The sequence below is a fragment of the Panthera onca genome, chromosome A2 (assembly GCF_046562875.1).
Source record: "Panthera onca isolate mPanOnc1 chromosome A2, mPanOnc1 haplotype 2, whole genome shotgun sequence".
Taxonomy (NCBI): Eukaryota; Metazoa; Chordata; class Mammalia; order Carnivora; family Felidae; genus Panthera; species Panthera onca.
Window position 1 is genome coordinate 11,555,626 of NC_138340.1, and position 16,090 is coordinate 11,571,715.

Below are 16,090 nucleotides of genomic sequence, written 5' to 3' on the forward strand. Positions count from 1 at the left end.
GAGGCACAGACCTCGCGTTGCTGTTGCTGCTGTTATTTTTCTTGGTCTTTTTAGGAGGAAGTTCCTTGGCTTTGCTCTTCTTATTCTCCTCCACTTCTTCTTTCTTTTTGTGCTTTTCTTTTTTCTTTTCTTTTTTGTCTTTCTCCTTTTTCTTTGGTTTGTTCTGCTGGGGCTGGGAGAGGGCTGCAAGCTGCTCGTGCACGGCTTTGAGCTGTGGAGCAGACAGGCAAGGTACACACGCCCATCATCCTGGTCTCTGGGTGGACCCCCGGGCACCAGGGTGCAGAGGAGGAGGGAAGCACAGGGAGGGGGCTGGCCCTCAGCCTTGTGACCTGCCACCTCACCAAATTTTTGAAGTGCCCACACCCACCCAGGCCGTGGACTCCGAGGATGGCCAGTGTCCTCTTGGCTGGAGAAGCTGCCCAAGCTGGCAGATACCAAGCTCCACAGCCATCCAGGAGGAGGGTCCCTGGGAGGCTGGGTACTAAGGCCCTGATGGCTGGCTTGTAGGGCCTCAGGAGAGATGGACATCCTGGCTGAGGCTCCTCCTTTCAGATGCTGGAAGCATCTAGAAGCCTCGCCTCTGCCCGCAGAACAGCCATGTCTTCCCACCTCCACACCCACAGTGTACATATATGCAGTTGACTCTTGAACAATGTGGGTTTGAACTGTGCAAGTCCTCTTATATGTGGATTTTTTTCCCGATCGATACGGTACTATGAATATATTTTCCAGTTCTTATGATTTTCTTGATGTTTCCTTACTTTGCCGTAAGAATACACTACATAATATGTGCAACCCATAAAATAGGAATTAATCCACTTTTTACGTTACAGGTAAAGCTTCTGGTCAACAGTAGGCTGTTAGTAGGTGTTCTGGGGAGCCAGAAGTTGCACACTGATTTCCCACTGCACGGGAGGTCAGCACCCTTAAACCCCTCATCCCGCTGGAACTCCAAGCTGGGACCTGCCAGGTCATGGAGAACCCTGGGGAGACTGCCCAGCCCATGCATTCCAGGTGACGGAACGGGGCTGCCCACATCCTCACCTGCTCCTGGAGCTCGGCCAGCCGCTGGGCTCGTTCCTCTTCAGAGTCATCGGTGGAGCTGTCACTGTCGGAGGAGCTATCGCTGCTGCTGTCGCTGGACGAGGGCGGGGCTGCCACTTTGGTCGGGGGTGGCACCGCTGGGGAGGACACGGCCACCACAGGCTCCTCAGGCTCATCTGGCATCTTGGCAAAGCGCATCTCGAACACATCCTGGTTGGGGGGGGGGGGGGGCGGGGGGGGGGAAGCCGTGCCTGTGAGGGCTGCCGGGGGCCCAGGCATGGGTGGTGGGGGGCTGCCTGGGATGTGGCTCAGCATCACCAAGCCTCCTTGGCTGCCGGGCTTGACTCAACAGGAAGTAAGCAGGAGGGCCAAAGAGGGCTAGGCTGATGGTGACCCCCCACACCCCACCACTAAGACAAGGGGCTGGGTGAGGACCCTCGTCAGCTCTTCCAACACTTCTCACAAATTTCACTTTGAAATGTCCTTCTGACATGGCTTGGCACCCATTCTCCAGGAGACACAGGCCAGGTAAGTACATGTGACCCACGTCACAGGAGGCAGCTGGCCCACTGAGGACGTCTGTGCGGAGATCCTAGATAGATAGCAGGCCGAGGGCAAGACCCGCAAACAGTGCCTTGAGGTTCTCATTAGCTCAGCACATCCCGAGGGTGCCTCCTGCATGCCAGGGCCGGGCACTAAGATACAATGATGAACAGAACAGGAACCTCTGCCTGCCTCCGGTTCACACTCCCTCAGGGAGCAGGTGGGGTCTTCAGTTTGAGAGAGCATTCCAGGTAGAGGAAACAAACAGCACATGCAAAGGCCCGGCCCTGGAGTAAGTGTGCCTCGTGCACAGACCAAGGCCGGCAAGGCAGCTGAGCCTCTGCTGCAGCAGGCACGTGTCCGCCCCCACCCCCTCCTCAGACCACCTCTGGGGCACCTGGGCAGAGCCATGCCACTGGCTGAGGGGTCTCCAGGGCATGGCCAGCAAGGTGGGAAAGGTATAACAGAAGTGGATGTGGGGGCGCTGGAGACAGGCTACAGGAGGGAGTAAATCTTGTGAGGTGCCAGAGACCCAACCCCACATGCGCAGGGCTGTTAAGCACAGGATCCCACCACCCCAGGATTCCGAGACCTTCCAACTGTAAGTCCCAGGAATCCGATGGAACTCCACGTGGGGTCACAGAGCTTGGGGGCAGCAGCTCTGTCTGGGCACCTAGGCCCAACAGCCCTGCCTCACCAGCCAGCCGGCAGGTCCCTTCCTACCCCAAGGGCTCCATGATCGTAAGCCCAGAGATGACTCAGGACAAAGAACAGCAGTGAAAAGAACAAAGTTAGCTTCCCAGAAGGACTGCAGGACCTGCTTTAAGCCTAGAAAATGTCAACGTAGCATCTCACGCAGAAGAATGGGCCTTCCCAAGTGTGAACTGATGCTTCGGAGCAGCATGGCCCACGAGGCCTGGGAGGGCCGTGGGGTCAAGCTCCGAGGCTGCTGTGTCAAACAAACTAGGGTACACTTGACACAGCTGGCCCTAGAAGCCTCTCCTGATATCTCTGGAAGCACAGCTTCAGGTTTTCTGTCCCCAAGGCAGCTGGGAAAGGGGACGACCCCTGGGCAGCAGGGCAGGTGTCCTCCCCAACTGCAGTGTTGTCCCCTCCCCTCCAGACCACCCAGTCAGGCTCCTCCAAGGCAGTTCCTGCTCCCAGCAAAGTGACAACCTGGATTCTGCTGTATAAGTGGTTTTGCTACTATAAATTATAGTCATTTATACAGAAATTTCTAATTTCTAATTTATACAGAAATACATTCTGGAGCAGGTCGGGTGGCAGTGGAAAAGACACCCAGGAGGCATGAGCAAGAGACTGTCACCACCCTGGCTAAAGGAGACGGGGGCTCACACCGGGGCAGAGGCCCCCAGTGCGGCAGCAAGCAAGACCCTTATTGCCCAGTGCCCCGGGGCCCCAACAGACCCACAGGAGCGTCCAGAAAAAGCCAGGCCTGCTGCCAAGGAGGAGGGGGCAGGTTAGAGAAGTGTGCCTGAGGTGTCAGGACCCCACAGAGGGAGGAGGGTGGCAGCCATGGCCGAGTACCTGGTGCTGCCGGGAGGTGAGCTTTACCAGGTGGGAGCTTCCTCATGCCACTTATGTATGTGCCCAGCATCTCCTGCCAGCTGCCAGAACAGCTCTACCCTTGCCACTAGGACATCCCTGCTTCTCCCCAACAGGCTGTGGCTGTGGTGGAAATGGAAGCCAGGACTCGCCCTGAGGCCTCGCCTAGGGTACTCCCTAGCCCTGCTCTCCCAAGGCTCCAAGACCAAAGAGCAAAGAGCACAAGCCAGGAGGCCAGGCAGGCTGGCTGGCTGGGCAGTCACTGTGGGGCCTACAAGCTGGGGCTGCTGGCTTCCCTGTCGCGAGCAGCTACAAGACCTGTCATCCTCCCATCTGCCCCGGTTCCAGTAGGGGGCACTCTGCGAAATGCACTTGGGCTTGAGTGCCAGTGAACCCAGAGCTACCGCAGAAAAACCTTCCCGCGTGGCTGAGACAGACTTGCACCCGTATGGTAAAGAGAAACGATGTGCTCCCCGCCCTCAAGGAGTGAACATAGTTATAAAGTACTATTAAGTGTCAAGGTGGGAACAGCAAAGAACTAGTGAAGAGTCCCTGGGAAATCTGAAACCTAAGGATGAGGGCGGGGCGTGTGTGTGGGGGAGGGGGACATGATACCAAAAGCTGCAGAGACCTAGCAAGGATGTCTCGAAGGACAGAAAAGTGTGACTCACGAATCCAGGTGCTCATCCTGCTGGCCAGGTGGAAAATGGGGGAGAGGGTGTGGGGCCAGGCTAGAGGACACCAAAACCGAAAGAGACGCACCTAGGTCGAAGGTCTTGTGAGGGAGGACACTGAGGCGATGAGCAGTGAATACCAACAACCAGCACTCTCTAGGGGAGCAGGGGCTCGGGCCTTCCACACTAGGGCTGGCAGTGTCTAGAGGTGGACCCAGCTCCTCTGCCCAGCATGCCATAACCTCCACCCACACTGCAATTCTCGGCATCAATCGGCAAAGCACGCTGGTTTCAGAGCAGGCGTCTCCTCTTGCTAGAATGTTCACTGGGTCACCTACTCTAGGCTGCGTCAGATTCGAGGGGGAAGCACACCCTCCACCCCTCTAGTGAAACAGCTGCCTGAGTGCCAAACGGTGAAGCACGGCCAAGCCCGGATACGGCTGTGGGGCTTGGCCGTATCTGGGCACAGCGAGGCTCAGAGGAGGGGGGCTGTGGTGGGGAGCAGAATGCAGGCAGTGGTAGGCCACTAAGTGCCGGGTGCTAGAGATGCAGCTGTGAGTGCACACACTCAGAAACACACATTTACATACACCCAAAAAGCTTCCCGCCTCTGGGATCTAATGCAGGATACCCCAATGCAATTTTCATTTTACTTCGCTATAAAAATAACTGCACATCACCTTGAATTTGTGCTTTTTCTTGCACTAAAACTCTGGTAATCTACAAGGGCGCCAAACTCCCTAAATGACTCCTCGCTTCACAACAGAGCAGGCAGTCTAAATGGCAGTACCGCCAGCAGCTCTGGGCCTACCAGATGGGCTCGCAGGCCTCAGCCCAAGCCACCTGTGGACTGAGGAAACCCTGAGCCCAGACACTCCTGGCTGTCTTTGTGACCATGGCTGCCAGGTGGTAGGATGTGTGCTTTCTAAAGGCCTAGAATTTAGAGACTGGAAGAGGAAAACAAAATGGATTCTTTTCCATGTGATTTTCCAGGTAAATCCCAGTTCTTGGGAACAGTCTAATTAAGAGGAGGCAAGTCTAATACCTGTTCAAGAGGCAAACAAACGTTGGGGATTTGCTGCTTCTCCTTCCCTCTGGACAATCTAGTCATCCAACCATGCTGATCCAGGAAAGCTTACGAGGAAGAGGAAAAAGACTGAAATGCCACAGAGCAACCAACTTCCAGACAAGAAGCCCTTCACATCGATTCTGCTTCTGAAGCAGATACCTCTCCACCTGCCTCGTGGCAATGGAGAAGGAACATCACTTCCTGTAACACAGCAACCCACCCTGAAGTGGGCCAAGCGGGCTAGGGCAGAGACTGCCCCGTGCTAAATGGCCCACCCTAGGCACTGCCCCTGCCTGAAACAGACCCTCCTTCAGGTCAAGGACCTCATCTAGTCCAGCCTGGTATCTGGAACAAAAATGTTTAGAAAGAGGCTGCAGTGAAGAAAATAGCCCAGTGGTTTCACTATGGCTAAACCCCATGTTTGGGTCATGTTCATGCCACTGCCAGAAGGATAAAAATGAAAAACATAAAACCAGGGGTACCTGGGTGGCTCAGTCAGTTAAGTGTCCAACTTCAGTTCAGGTCATGACCTCACAGTTTGTGGGTTCGAGACCCGCATCGGGCTCTCTGCTGTCAGCACAGAGCCTGCTTTGGATCCTGACCCCGCCCCCTCTCTGCCCCTCTGCCACTCATGCTCTTTCTCTCAAAATTAACATTAAAAAAAAAAAAAAAAAAAAAAAAAAAGACAAAACCAAGACATAAAACAGGCACAGAAATTAGGGAAAGCTAGAATATACTGGAGAATTCTTTCTCTTTCTGTTTTATTTATTTATTTATTTATTTAAGTTTATTTATTTAAAGAAAGAGAAAGTGCATGCGCAGGGGAGGGGCAGGGAGAGAGGGAGAAAGAGAGAAAATCCCAAGCAGGCTCTGTGCTGTCAGTGCAGAGCCCGACGTGGGGCTCCAACTCATAAATTGTGAGATCATGACCTGAGCTGACATCAAGAGTTAGATGCTTAACCGACTAAGCTACCCAGGCTCAGCCACCCTCCTTCTATTCTTTTTAAAGTAAAGTAGGTCAGAATAGCAATCTTGGTGCTGGCACAGAACTTGTTTTGGTTTAGCTGTTTGCATGAGGGCAAATAAAGGGTAGGAGTATCGATCTGGGAAAAAGCTATCTCCCTCCCCCAGTCCTCACAGGACAGTGGAAAGACGAAGTCTAGACAAAGATCTGAGGGCAACACTGCCACCTGGTGGCCATGTATGAGAATTGCCATAAAATTATAAAGCCTGAACTCTTTTTAAGGATGGGAAATGCAGAAGTAAACAATGGAAAAGCAGCTTTGTGAAGAAAGCAGAAAGCACCCCCACCCCAAATCTCAGGGAAAATAAAACCAAATAACAAGCAATAGAAACTAAAATAACGTTCAAGGCTGAGTGTGCATTTCAATAATAGCAGCCAGGTTCACACTAGTAATAAGTTTTTATTCTATCCCAAGAGTTCCAGGACACATCCTTTGAACCAAAAGCAGCCCCTGACCCAGACGGAGGCCAAGGGAAGGAACAGGAGAGATGGAGCCTTGGCTCCAGTGTGAGGAGGTAAGAGCCACTACGATGGTAAGTCTGGGACAACGTGTGGAGCTAACGGAACCAGGAGACGGGCAAGCGATGGGTCTCAGGCAGCCTCTGAGCTGAACGGACCCACAGGTTGCCAAAGGCATTTGCGAGTCTGCACTTGTGCCCTGTAAGCACTCCACAGACAGGTGGGAAAGATAGGTGTGAGGAAGCCTCCCACCTCGCCACCAGGTGGGAGTGGGGCATGAGATATGCAAACCGGTCCTGGGCTTGACCAGAGTGCCTGCCCGTTGTTAACAGCAGGTGATCCACCCCAGGGCCTGCTCTGACACTGAGAGCAGAAGCAACCCAGGACTTTGGGGATAAGGGATTAAATATTTTTATGTGTGTAAGCTTAAGAACTTTTTAAAAAGCAGATTATAAAAGTACTAAATATAGACTTTATTCTCCAGAATTTTTTTTGAAGATTTTTTTTTAAGTAATCTCTACGCCCAATGTGGGGCTCCAACTCACAACCCTGAGATCAAAAGTCACATGCTCTACTGACTGAGCCAGCCACGTGCCCCAATTCTCCATAATTTTTAACCCCTGATCTTTCCACCCAAAGATAGCCACTGCTCAAATCTGGGTACGTTTTTCCTTTTTTAAATAAAGCAAAGTGAAGTCAGTTCACACATTATGCTGTAACCTGCCCCCCTTCCTTCCACTCACATGTGCACTTTACAGGGTGCACACCCAGACCAACTTGAAGGGGCCACAAACCCCAATGGCACCCATTAGGAAGTTGTGGCCTCACGGAACACCTAGAAGGCAAAAGATTTCAAGGCTCTAGTGAAGAAACGTCCACAGCTGAGCAGTTAGTTCAGCTCACAACTGTGTCCAAGTGTCTGCCTAACAAGAGTGTCTGCCACCAACCGGAGACAGGTCTGTTTTGGAGAACAGATTGGGCCACATACAGCACATACACTCTTCTGGCCAAGGGCAACCAAATGCAGGTATGGGGCAGGAGGTTTTCAGTGGGATACACCAAAACAAAACCCCAAATGCCCAAGACCAAAACCAACTGCCCTGCTTTATAATAAAATAACCTCAATTTTATATTGACGCACATGCTATCCTGACTCAAGTTCATCTTCAAAGCAACATGGCATTATACCAAAGCAAATGACAGAAATAAAATCTATGGAGGGCCATACAGGCCTGGCCCACCCAGGACCCCAGCCTGCTCTACTGCAGGATGTTGTACCTGGAGCTTCCCCAGGGCCTCACCTGGAGCTTGCGGGCCATGGCCACCACCTCGTGGTCAGGAGGGTTGTATTTATAGCAGTTGGAGAACATCAATCGGACATCAGCACCAAATTCCTGAGCGTCACGGTACTCGCGGGCCTCCAGTTTAGACTGCAAAGACAAGACAGGGCCTCCTTAGTTATGCCCACCCCTGCTCCAATGGGGACGTGACAGCCAGGAGGGCTGCCTGTAGGAGCAAGTCAGTTTTGCAGCGGAGCAGAGAAGAGGTCATCACCTTAGTTCTCTGTCAGGTGGACAAAAAGACACTCAAAAGCAAGTCTCAGGGCTGGGAAATGCCCTGCTAGCACGCCAAACCCACCCATCCTGGTCACTGTGACTAAGGACCAAGTGGACATAGAATAAATGGAGACAGAGGTTCAGCCAGACTGTAAGAGAAGGGCTGGGACCAGTTCTGACCTGACATTCACCTGTCTTGGTGATATGGGATAAGACACGGGCCAAAAGGAACATAAGTACTGTCCCCTCTTCTGTCTGTCCCATGTTGGGGCAGGCTTATTCTACTCCCAGACAGAGAGAAATGCAAAATGGCTTAAAATAAATAAACATAACCAAAATGGCCTCAAAATACGACAATGAAGATGCCAGCACTTGTGTGTCTCCTCCTGAGAGGAGACATCAAGACCCACTCTATGCCACCGCGCCTGGCAAAGTCATTAACTCTCAACCCCTCCTGGAACATTAACTGTGTGCAAAGTGCCCGTGGGCACCAGGGCCCAAGGCCACAGAGGGCTTGTCCCCAGACCAGAGGGCACAGCATTGCTGCTGTCTGGGAAGAAAATTCCCAAGCACGTGGTCCTGGAGGCCATCCCCTACAATTCCCAGCAGGGGGCGCTGGGCTGCTTTGAGCTGGTGAGAAGACACAGCTGCTAGGGCACAGTTCAGAAGCACCCAGGGCCTGGACCCTCCTCTTGGACCAGCCTAGGAGGTTCTGACCTTCTCTGTCCCGAGGAGCCCTGCCCCCAGCTCGGGGGGGGTGGGTGGGGGGGGGGCGCATCTGCTCACCTTGATTGTGCTCATGTCCATGGGGTGCTTGATGATGTCACAGTAGTCGTGCAGGCCCAATGCCTCTACGTCCACAGGCTTGTAGAACGGCCAGGCGTAGGCTGCGTGCTTCTTGGCAAACATCTCCTTGAGGATGCCACTGCAGCACTTGAGCTGCTCTGAGACCTTGCTGCTCTTATCCGACACTGGGTGCTGCTGAGAGTCGGGCACATCCTTCTTGGGGGGCTTCACAGGCCGGCTGCTCTCCCGCCGTGGGCCCAGCTTGGCAGTCTTAGGCTCCGGCGGTAGTGATGGTGGTTCATGAATGGGGTCAATGGTGGTGGGGGTGGTGGTGTCCGCTTTCCTCTTAACTCCCTTCTTTGTCTGCCGAGAGCACAGGGGTGACAAGCACAGTCAAAGGTGACGGCCGGCACAGCTGTCCCTCCCTCCGCTCACTCCTGCAGCTGGGTCCTTTCTGGGGTTCCAACATTCACGGGGAATGGGGCTCAAAGGTTAACTCCATGGGTGAAGGACTGAGGCAAGAAAAGACCTGTCCCATCACTCTCTCTGCAGCTGGGACAGGACCTGCCAGTGGCAGGAGAAAGCACACACGTAAGGGCACAATCTGCTCACTGGAGGCCACAGAAACCTCCTGAAGCAGCTTCCCACTTAATGCCAGGGAAGCCGCTCAGAGCCAAGCCTGGACACATTGGCCCCCCCAGGGCAGGCACGTCTCAGAGACTATAAGGGTGCCATCTACAAACACGCACAGTCTAAATTAGAACTAGGGAAGGGGCTGGGGGGGTTGGCAAGCCCTGGGGGGTGGGCTCAACTATGGGACCTGTGGGCCAGCAGGGCAGCAGCTTCTAGGCCGTGACTTAAACACTGCACAGTGCCCCCAAAACACCCACAAAGTGCCCCAGGAGCCAGGACAAGCTCTGCATGAAGCGCCGGCAGTGACAGTGACTCGTCTCCTACAAGCCTTGCTGCAATGGAAGGGAAGACAAAAAAGAGGGGGTGCTGAGGTGGTAGGAGCCCACCAGTGGCCAGGTTGGGCCACACGCACACACAGAGAACGCTCACCTTCACAGGCTGTGGGGTGGCCGCGATGATGGGTGGGTGGCTCTGCACAGGCTGGGGGTTTGGCGCAGGTGGGGGTGGTGGCTGAGGGGGCACCGGCGGGGGTGTCTGCAGTGGCTGGGGAGGCACCACTGTCATGACGGGGGTCTGAACGATGAGGTCTGGGGTGACCGCAGGGAAGGGGTGAGGTGTAGCCTGCACAGGCGGAGGGTTCTGCTGAGGGGTCTGGGTCTGCGGAGGAGTCGATGCTTGAGTTGTGTTTGGTACCGTAGAGACGCCAGGTTTTGCCGTCCCTACCAATCATAAAAGGGACAGGTGGTTAGATGCCGAACCTGATACACGCTGGCTGACCTCATGGAGACACTGTCACATGTGGTGAGCATACATCTGTGCGGGCAGAGCACATAACGTCACCGTAACTATTCGCCTAAGAGACAGAACAACCCGTACACCCCAGACCTTGGCCAAATTGGTCCACCTGCCCCAGGGATCTCTGAGAGCAGCGGCACACTGCATGCCACACCTCCTGAAGCGTCCTGGCTTCAAGTCCCAAATCGGGCACAAAGACGCCTTCATGGGCATGGAGGCCGGGGCCAAAGGAGCAGGAAACACACGCTGAGAGTTAGCACCAGGCCTGTAGATGGGGAGCGGAAAAATGTTCCTTGGCACTTTCGGACAGAGCTGTCCTCATTCCCAGAAGCGCTGCCTTCTGAGTAAGCAATTCTGGCAGGGGGCCGGCATCAGCAGCCCTGGCCAAGGTTTCTGGAAACTGGCAAGCTTCCACCTCCCTGAGCCACAGGAGGAGGCTGGACGGCTGCTGCCCTTTGTGACCGGCTCAGACTGCCTCCCTGCAGCTGCGCAGGTGAGCCCAGACACAACACCCTGCATCTGTCCCATGTGCAGACCAAACTCCTGGTCCCAGAGAATAAGGGCAGGCCTCCCGGACGGTAAGGATAATGGCCACCCCTTGGCAGGACCCACGTCTACGGGATGACCCTCAGGACCACCTGTCCTTGGCTACCCCTCATCGCAGCAGGGGATTAGGCCAGCCCCCTTTGCTCCCGTGAAGCCACCACTCCTGAGCAGGGCAGGAAGTCAGTCGAAAGCCCTCTCTTTAGAGAAGCAAACACCCCACAGCATGGGCCACCTCAGCACAGAGCTAAGGATGGCAAGATGCAGAAGGCAGCTGTTAGAGCTTTTCCTAGACGGAAACATTTCACTGTTTCTCCTCCTTCCCCAGCAGCTGGCCTTTGGAATCCTGTGTCAGGCTGAGAGACGGGGGCAGGAAGCAGGGTGGCCGCTGAGATAGACAAGGAAGGGAGAGCTTCACTTTGACTTCAGAAGCATCAAAAAGCAGGCCTGGCTCTGACATAAGCATCTTAAGATAATTCAAACAACCAACTTCAAGGTTCAAGGATACGATTGTTAGTTAAAACCGCCACTGGTCAGGTGAATTCCTTTTCTCTAAAATGGAGTAAATAACTCAAATAACAAAAATGCTTTGAAAAAGTCACTTTTTAACCAAGGTCCATAAGAAAAAAAAAAAAAAAGAAAAAAAAAATAATAAAAGAAAAAAAGAAAAAAAAGAAAAGAAAAAAAAAAAGCAGGGTCCAATTACTTCTACTTTGTGGAAGGTCACACACTCATGCGACCCTCTGAAAGGGGCACTTTCACCACTAAGCCTGACCCTACTACCACTCCCAGTTAGTCCCTCACTGAACCTGGAGAAGGAGACAAGATTGGGGAGAAGGAAAGCCAATGTCCTTGTTATTTCAATGTGAAGCAAACGGTGCTGGGGCACTAGAGGTACCCTACCTGCTTCTTTCCTCCCACGTCCTCTTCCTTTTGCCTGGACTATCATGATCTCAGTTTCTTCAGTGGGCAGTTCATTGATTTTCTGCAAGAAGAGCTTCTCCAGAGCTTCTGCCATTAAGACTATGTCATCTCCAGGCTGGAAAAGGAGACACGGGGGTGAGGGTCAGAAAGCCCTCACCACCTCTCTAGATAGAGCAAGAGCTGCCCACCCTGTGCCACCCACCCCCTGCCCAAAGCATGAAGTATCATAGTCAGGGTCCTTCCCGATCTGAATCCTAAAGGGCCACAACAGTTATGCCACCAGATATCACAGAGGTTCACGTGCCTGAATCAGCACCCGTCCACCTGCACCTCCCTCTCTAGTCTTTTAAGCTCTGGCCTGAGAAACCATCCTAGTGCCTTAAGTATCTAACAAGCCCTGCCAATCACTGACAGAATCCCTTCTCTGACACAATTCCACTCCGCTACAAATACTTGAATTACACAGGATTTCTTGCCACAGATACATTAGCAGGGCTCTGACAATGCTCCCCAGTGTTCCCTCAAGGCAGCTCACTGGGGCTCGGGTCATGCCTATCTCGAACTACATTATGGGTCCCCACTCTGTTGCCTCATCTACGACATGCTGTTCCCACTCAGCTCTAAACTGAGAAGCTCATCTGTGGACATTTCACTGAAACCTAATGATGAGAGCTGAGACTTTTAAAAAAACACAGTAAACTTCAAGAAACTCACCTACCCATCTCTTCTGGGCAATTTTACCCACTACACCAGCAGAGGTCAAAAGCTGAGTTCTGTATAGTGTCTCCCTCCAGAGCCGTTCTATATGAAAGGGTTGGTTTTAATCACATCTGTGGTCTGAACTGTAAACAAATGATCTGGCTTCATGGCACAGCCGAGCCGAAAGGTTTGGCTAACGGGGTTAAGAAGTGACCTTCAGGTCTACAAGTGAGATCAGGGGACATTCAATTCTACGGCCACAAGTTGTCAATGGTCATGTCCACATTTCAGATGCGGCGGCCCCCATCACACCCTCTCTCACATTGAGGTTTCTGTTTGAACACACCTTTGCACAACTACGTTAGTAGGCTCCTTCCTGACAATTGACATCACCCAAATGGACTTTTTAATGAGTTGTCACTGTCCTTCTCACACCTTCTCTACTACACATGCCCAAGAACCAAAATCCCAAGGGCACGAGAAGCACATGCTTCAAGCTAACAAGGATGGCTTGGAAGTAAAGCAAGGTCAGCACCCTCCTCCCCAAAAAAGAAACACCCAGTCACAGGCAAAGCCATGGGTCCCATTATTTCTGCCTCCAAATGATCTCCTCCCATCAGACTCTAAATCCCACCGGCTACCAAGCACCCCTGCCCACAGGCTCCAGATATGCCCGCCTCCTTCTCCTCTCCTCCCCTCCCCTCAGGGCAGCTGGACACCTGCCACCACATCTCACCTTGTTGTAGATGTAACAATTTGTAAACATAGTGTTGAAGTCCTGGATACATTCCTGAGCATTCCAGTAATAGTTGTTTTCCAAGCGCTTCTTTATTGTTCCCATATCCATAGGCGTTTTAATGATCTTATAGTAATCCTGGAGAGCAAAAAGAGCAAAAGGCCAGTGTCACCTTCCCGGCCATGCAGCATTCATAGGCAGGCCTGTGGATCTCACTCCAGGAACACAGATGAGAGCCACGGCACAGACTGAAGCCCTTCCATGGTCTCAGCAAGCCATCTCAACGGAAATCCAAGACAAAGCGAGAATTAGGGAAGAATTCTTACGTGTCGGGTGCAAATGTGGAGGGAAAAGGTCCAAGTCTGTCACGTGCCCAGGTCTGGGAACAGGTTGTCTTTACTGAGATCTAGGCTTTTTTTCCTTTTTTTTGTGATCTCAGGCCAGATCACACACACAAAAAAATCCTTTAATTTCTAGTAAATAACAGGGAAAACATATAGCTCTTTGAAAAGCAGTCCTTATCTAGTAAAACAACCTACAGCAGGTTGTACTTTCTCCCTACTATTTTGACATTTTACTGGTCCATAAAATGCAAAATCCTATGGAACCAGCATCGAGGCACACTTGTAACAACTGGAATCCCTGCTTCTGATCACACTGAAGAACCATGGAGCAGAAGCCTCCACCTTCACTCAAGTTCACCACACTTCCATTTCGATTACTGGTCTTTCTAAAGGATGTGTCAGCAGTACCTGGATACAGCTGAATAACCAACCAGGTTAATGAGGAATCCAGACAACCCGTACAATCCTCAGTTAAAAAAAAAAAAAAAAATCCAGCAGACCCCACTCCTCAAAACTTCACAGCCTACTCTACAAGTGCCAAACGGAAGGAGCCAGACGGCAGGTGTAGATATCCTAAAGCCCTTCAAATCAGACGCTACTACTGTCCGCTTTCTCTAAATCTAAACCTATCCTAAAAACTGAATGTTAACATTTAAAAATAACCACAGGAGGTATCTGGGGACAGAACAGGCAGCACACCAGGCTTCCCTGTAGAAGGACCAGAGAGAGCCAGGCAGGGAGACCCGCATGCAGCTGGCCAGCTCCAACGTAGACTGCAATCTCAGAGGCTCCCTTAATCAGGCCTGGGTGTGGTATCAGAACCAAGTCCTGATGACAGAGAGGCAGGCCTATCCCTCACCAAGTGCCACGGTCTTGCCTGGAAATGGTGGACAGTATTGGAAAGGTAAGCACAGGGTGTGAGGCTTTAAGCTGTTCTGACACCCACAAGAAAGGAACAAAAGCAACCAGCTTACACATAATGAGTGGCAGAGATCATAGCCCTGAGCTGACAAGGGCTACACACGCATGCCCGGGTACCCTGCCCAGGAGGCCACAAGGACAGACTGTACCAGACTTTCTATATTCTACTATGGCTCTGGCCACCTTTCCCAAGAGAACCAAGGCCCCAGTGGAAATATATTTTTTAGTCTATGGCCAATAATGGTGTCAGCTGCTTGAACTGGCCATGGCCTGTCACGTAGAGGGAGAGAGACAGAGAGCAAGCGCATGAGCATGCCGACAAGGGGGCAGTGGGTTTAGGGGCATGACAATCCAACTGTACATGTTTACTGAACAGAAGGGGCAGGCATGCTAGTGAAAAGTCCAGCAGAGATCAGAGGCCAAAATGCAGATAAAGATTCCTGGAAGGTGTCAGAAAACAGAAAAAGAAAGAACCTTTTTTTTTGTGGCTGTAGTAGCATTTTCTCGAGGAGGGGGAGAGGTCCCTGGAACACCAGGCTTTAAGCAGAATGCTGCTTCTGACTGACTAGCCCTGCCCTACTCCTCTGGGTCAGTTCCTGGCGCTCCCACCTCCCTGAAGACACCAGATCAGTGCCACCTTGCACCGGCCTCTTCTTCCTATGTCAGAACTGCTGAGGGTGATGTTAACAGTCACGGAGACAGGGATTCACACTGTGACCTCCAGGGAGCCTGGCCTCCACTGCACAGTGAATGACCTCAAACTCCCAAACCACTGGGCCTTACAGACCCCCCTGCCCCATGCCTGTCCTGCTAGCTGGGGATGCTGCCTTCTCGGGATTTTGGGTACCGCAGCGCCCCCCCCCCCCCCCCCTTCTCCTCGGTCTTCGCCCTCTCAGCCCTCTGAATTTTCCTGTAACAAACCAACCCCTCCTCCATTCTGGCCCTGCCGCGGTTTCCCTTCAATGCCAAATTTCTCGAAATGATGGCTTCACATCCTCACCTTCTCATTCACACCGTCGGGAATCTGGTTTCTACTTCTGCGTCACATCTTCCTAAGGTCACCAATGCCTTCCTAAAGGCCAACAGGAGGGTCAGGTCGGAATCCTCATCTCTTTGACCTCCCTGCAGCCTCTGATGTGGCTGGGGGGCTGCTGATGTGGCTGGGGGACTGCTCTCTGCTGGGGATTCTCCTGGCTCTCTTCTACAGGTCTCCCACCACCTCCCTCTGGTGCTATAAAAGTTGCAGTACCCTCTGGATTTCACCCCCCACCCCAGACCCACCTCCTCCCAGTCTTTGTCTTTGCTCTGGGAAGGTCACCCTCACCTGTGGATCCCACACGGCCCAGCCCAGCCCAGCCCACTAACCCAACCAGAGATTATGCTGTAGCAAGCTCTCCCAAGAACCTCCCTCCAGTGACAGGTCGTCTGCCCCTACTCCTTGTCACGGTCACCAGCAAGAGTAGCCCCTAAGGCCAGATCTGGCAAGGATCCTCTTTTGCTTCCGCCCCTTTTCTTGAGCCAGTTCATGATCTAGACCCGCAGTGCCTCCTCCTGACTTGCTCTTCCTGAGTGCACATGACACATACTCAACAGAGAGAGGTAATCGGACGAATGTCACAGATACAGCTGCTTTCACAACAGGAGGGTCACACTAGCAGTGTATCCATCCTTTTTGAAACTGGATGCCCGGCAAAGGCTGAGGTTCCTACACTTGTGCAGTTCAAACCCCCAGAGACCCACGCCTGCGTCTATGGCAATAATCATGTAACTC

General features: G+C 52.6%; 1 protein-coding gene across 5 annotated transcripts in view; it reads right to left on the minus strand.

The window, feature by feature from the left end:
• BRD4 (bromodomain containing 4) overlaps positions 1–16,090 on the minus strand; it is an 87,062-nt gene that overhangs the window by 18,818 nt on the left and 52,154 nt on the right. For 4 of the 5 annotated variants that reach the window (XM_081791910.1, XM_081791911.1, XM_060630475.3 and 1 more), the window contains 7 exons: positions 13,055–13,192; positions 11,599–11,734; positions 9,787–10,076; positions 8,725–9,087; positions 7,684–7,812; positions 1,048–1,257; positions 12–211 (listed from right to left, as the gene is read on the minus strand). In XM_081791910.1, the coding sequence (XP_081648036.1) occupies positions 12–211; positions 1,048–1,257; positions 7,684–7,812; positions 8,725–9,087; positions 9,787–10,076; positions 11,599–11,734; positions 13,055–13,192 (1,466 nt within the window). Of the gene's footprint in view, positions 1–11; positions 212–1,047; positions 1,258–7,683; positions 7,813–8,724; positions 9,088–9,786; positions 10,077–11,598; positions 11,735–12,333; positions 12,421–13,054; positions 13,193–16,090 lie in introns of those variants that run through there. The other variant, XM_081791912.1, reaches the window with a different exon arrangement.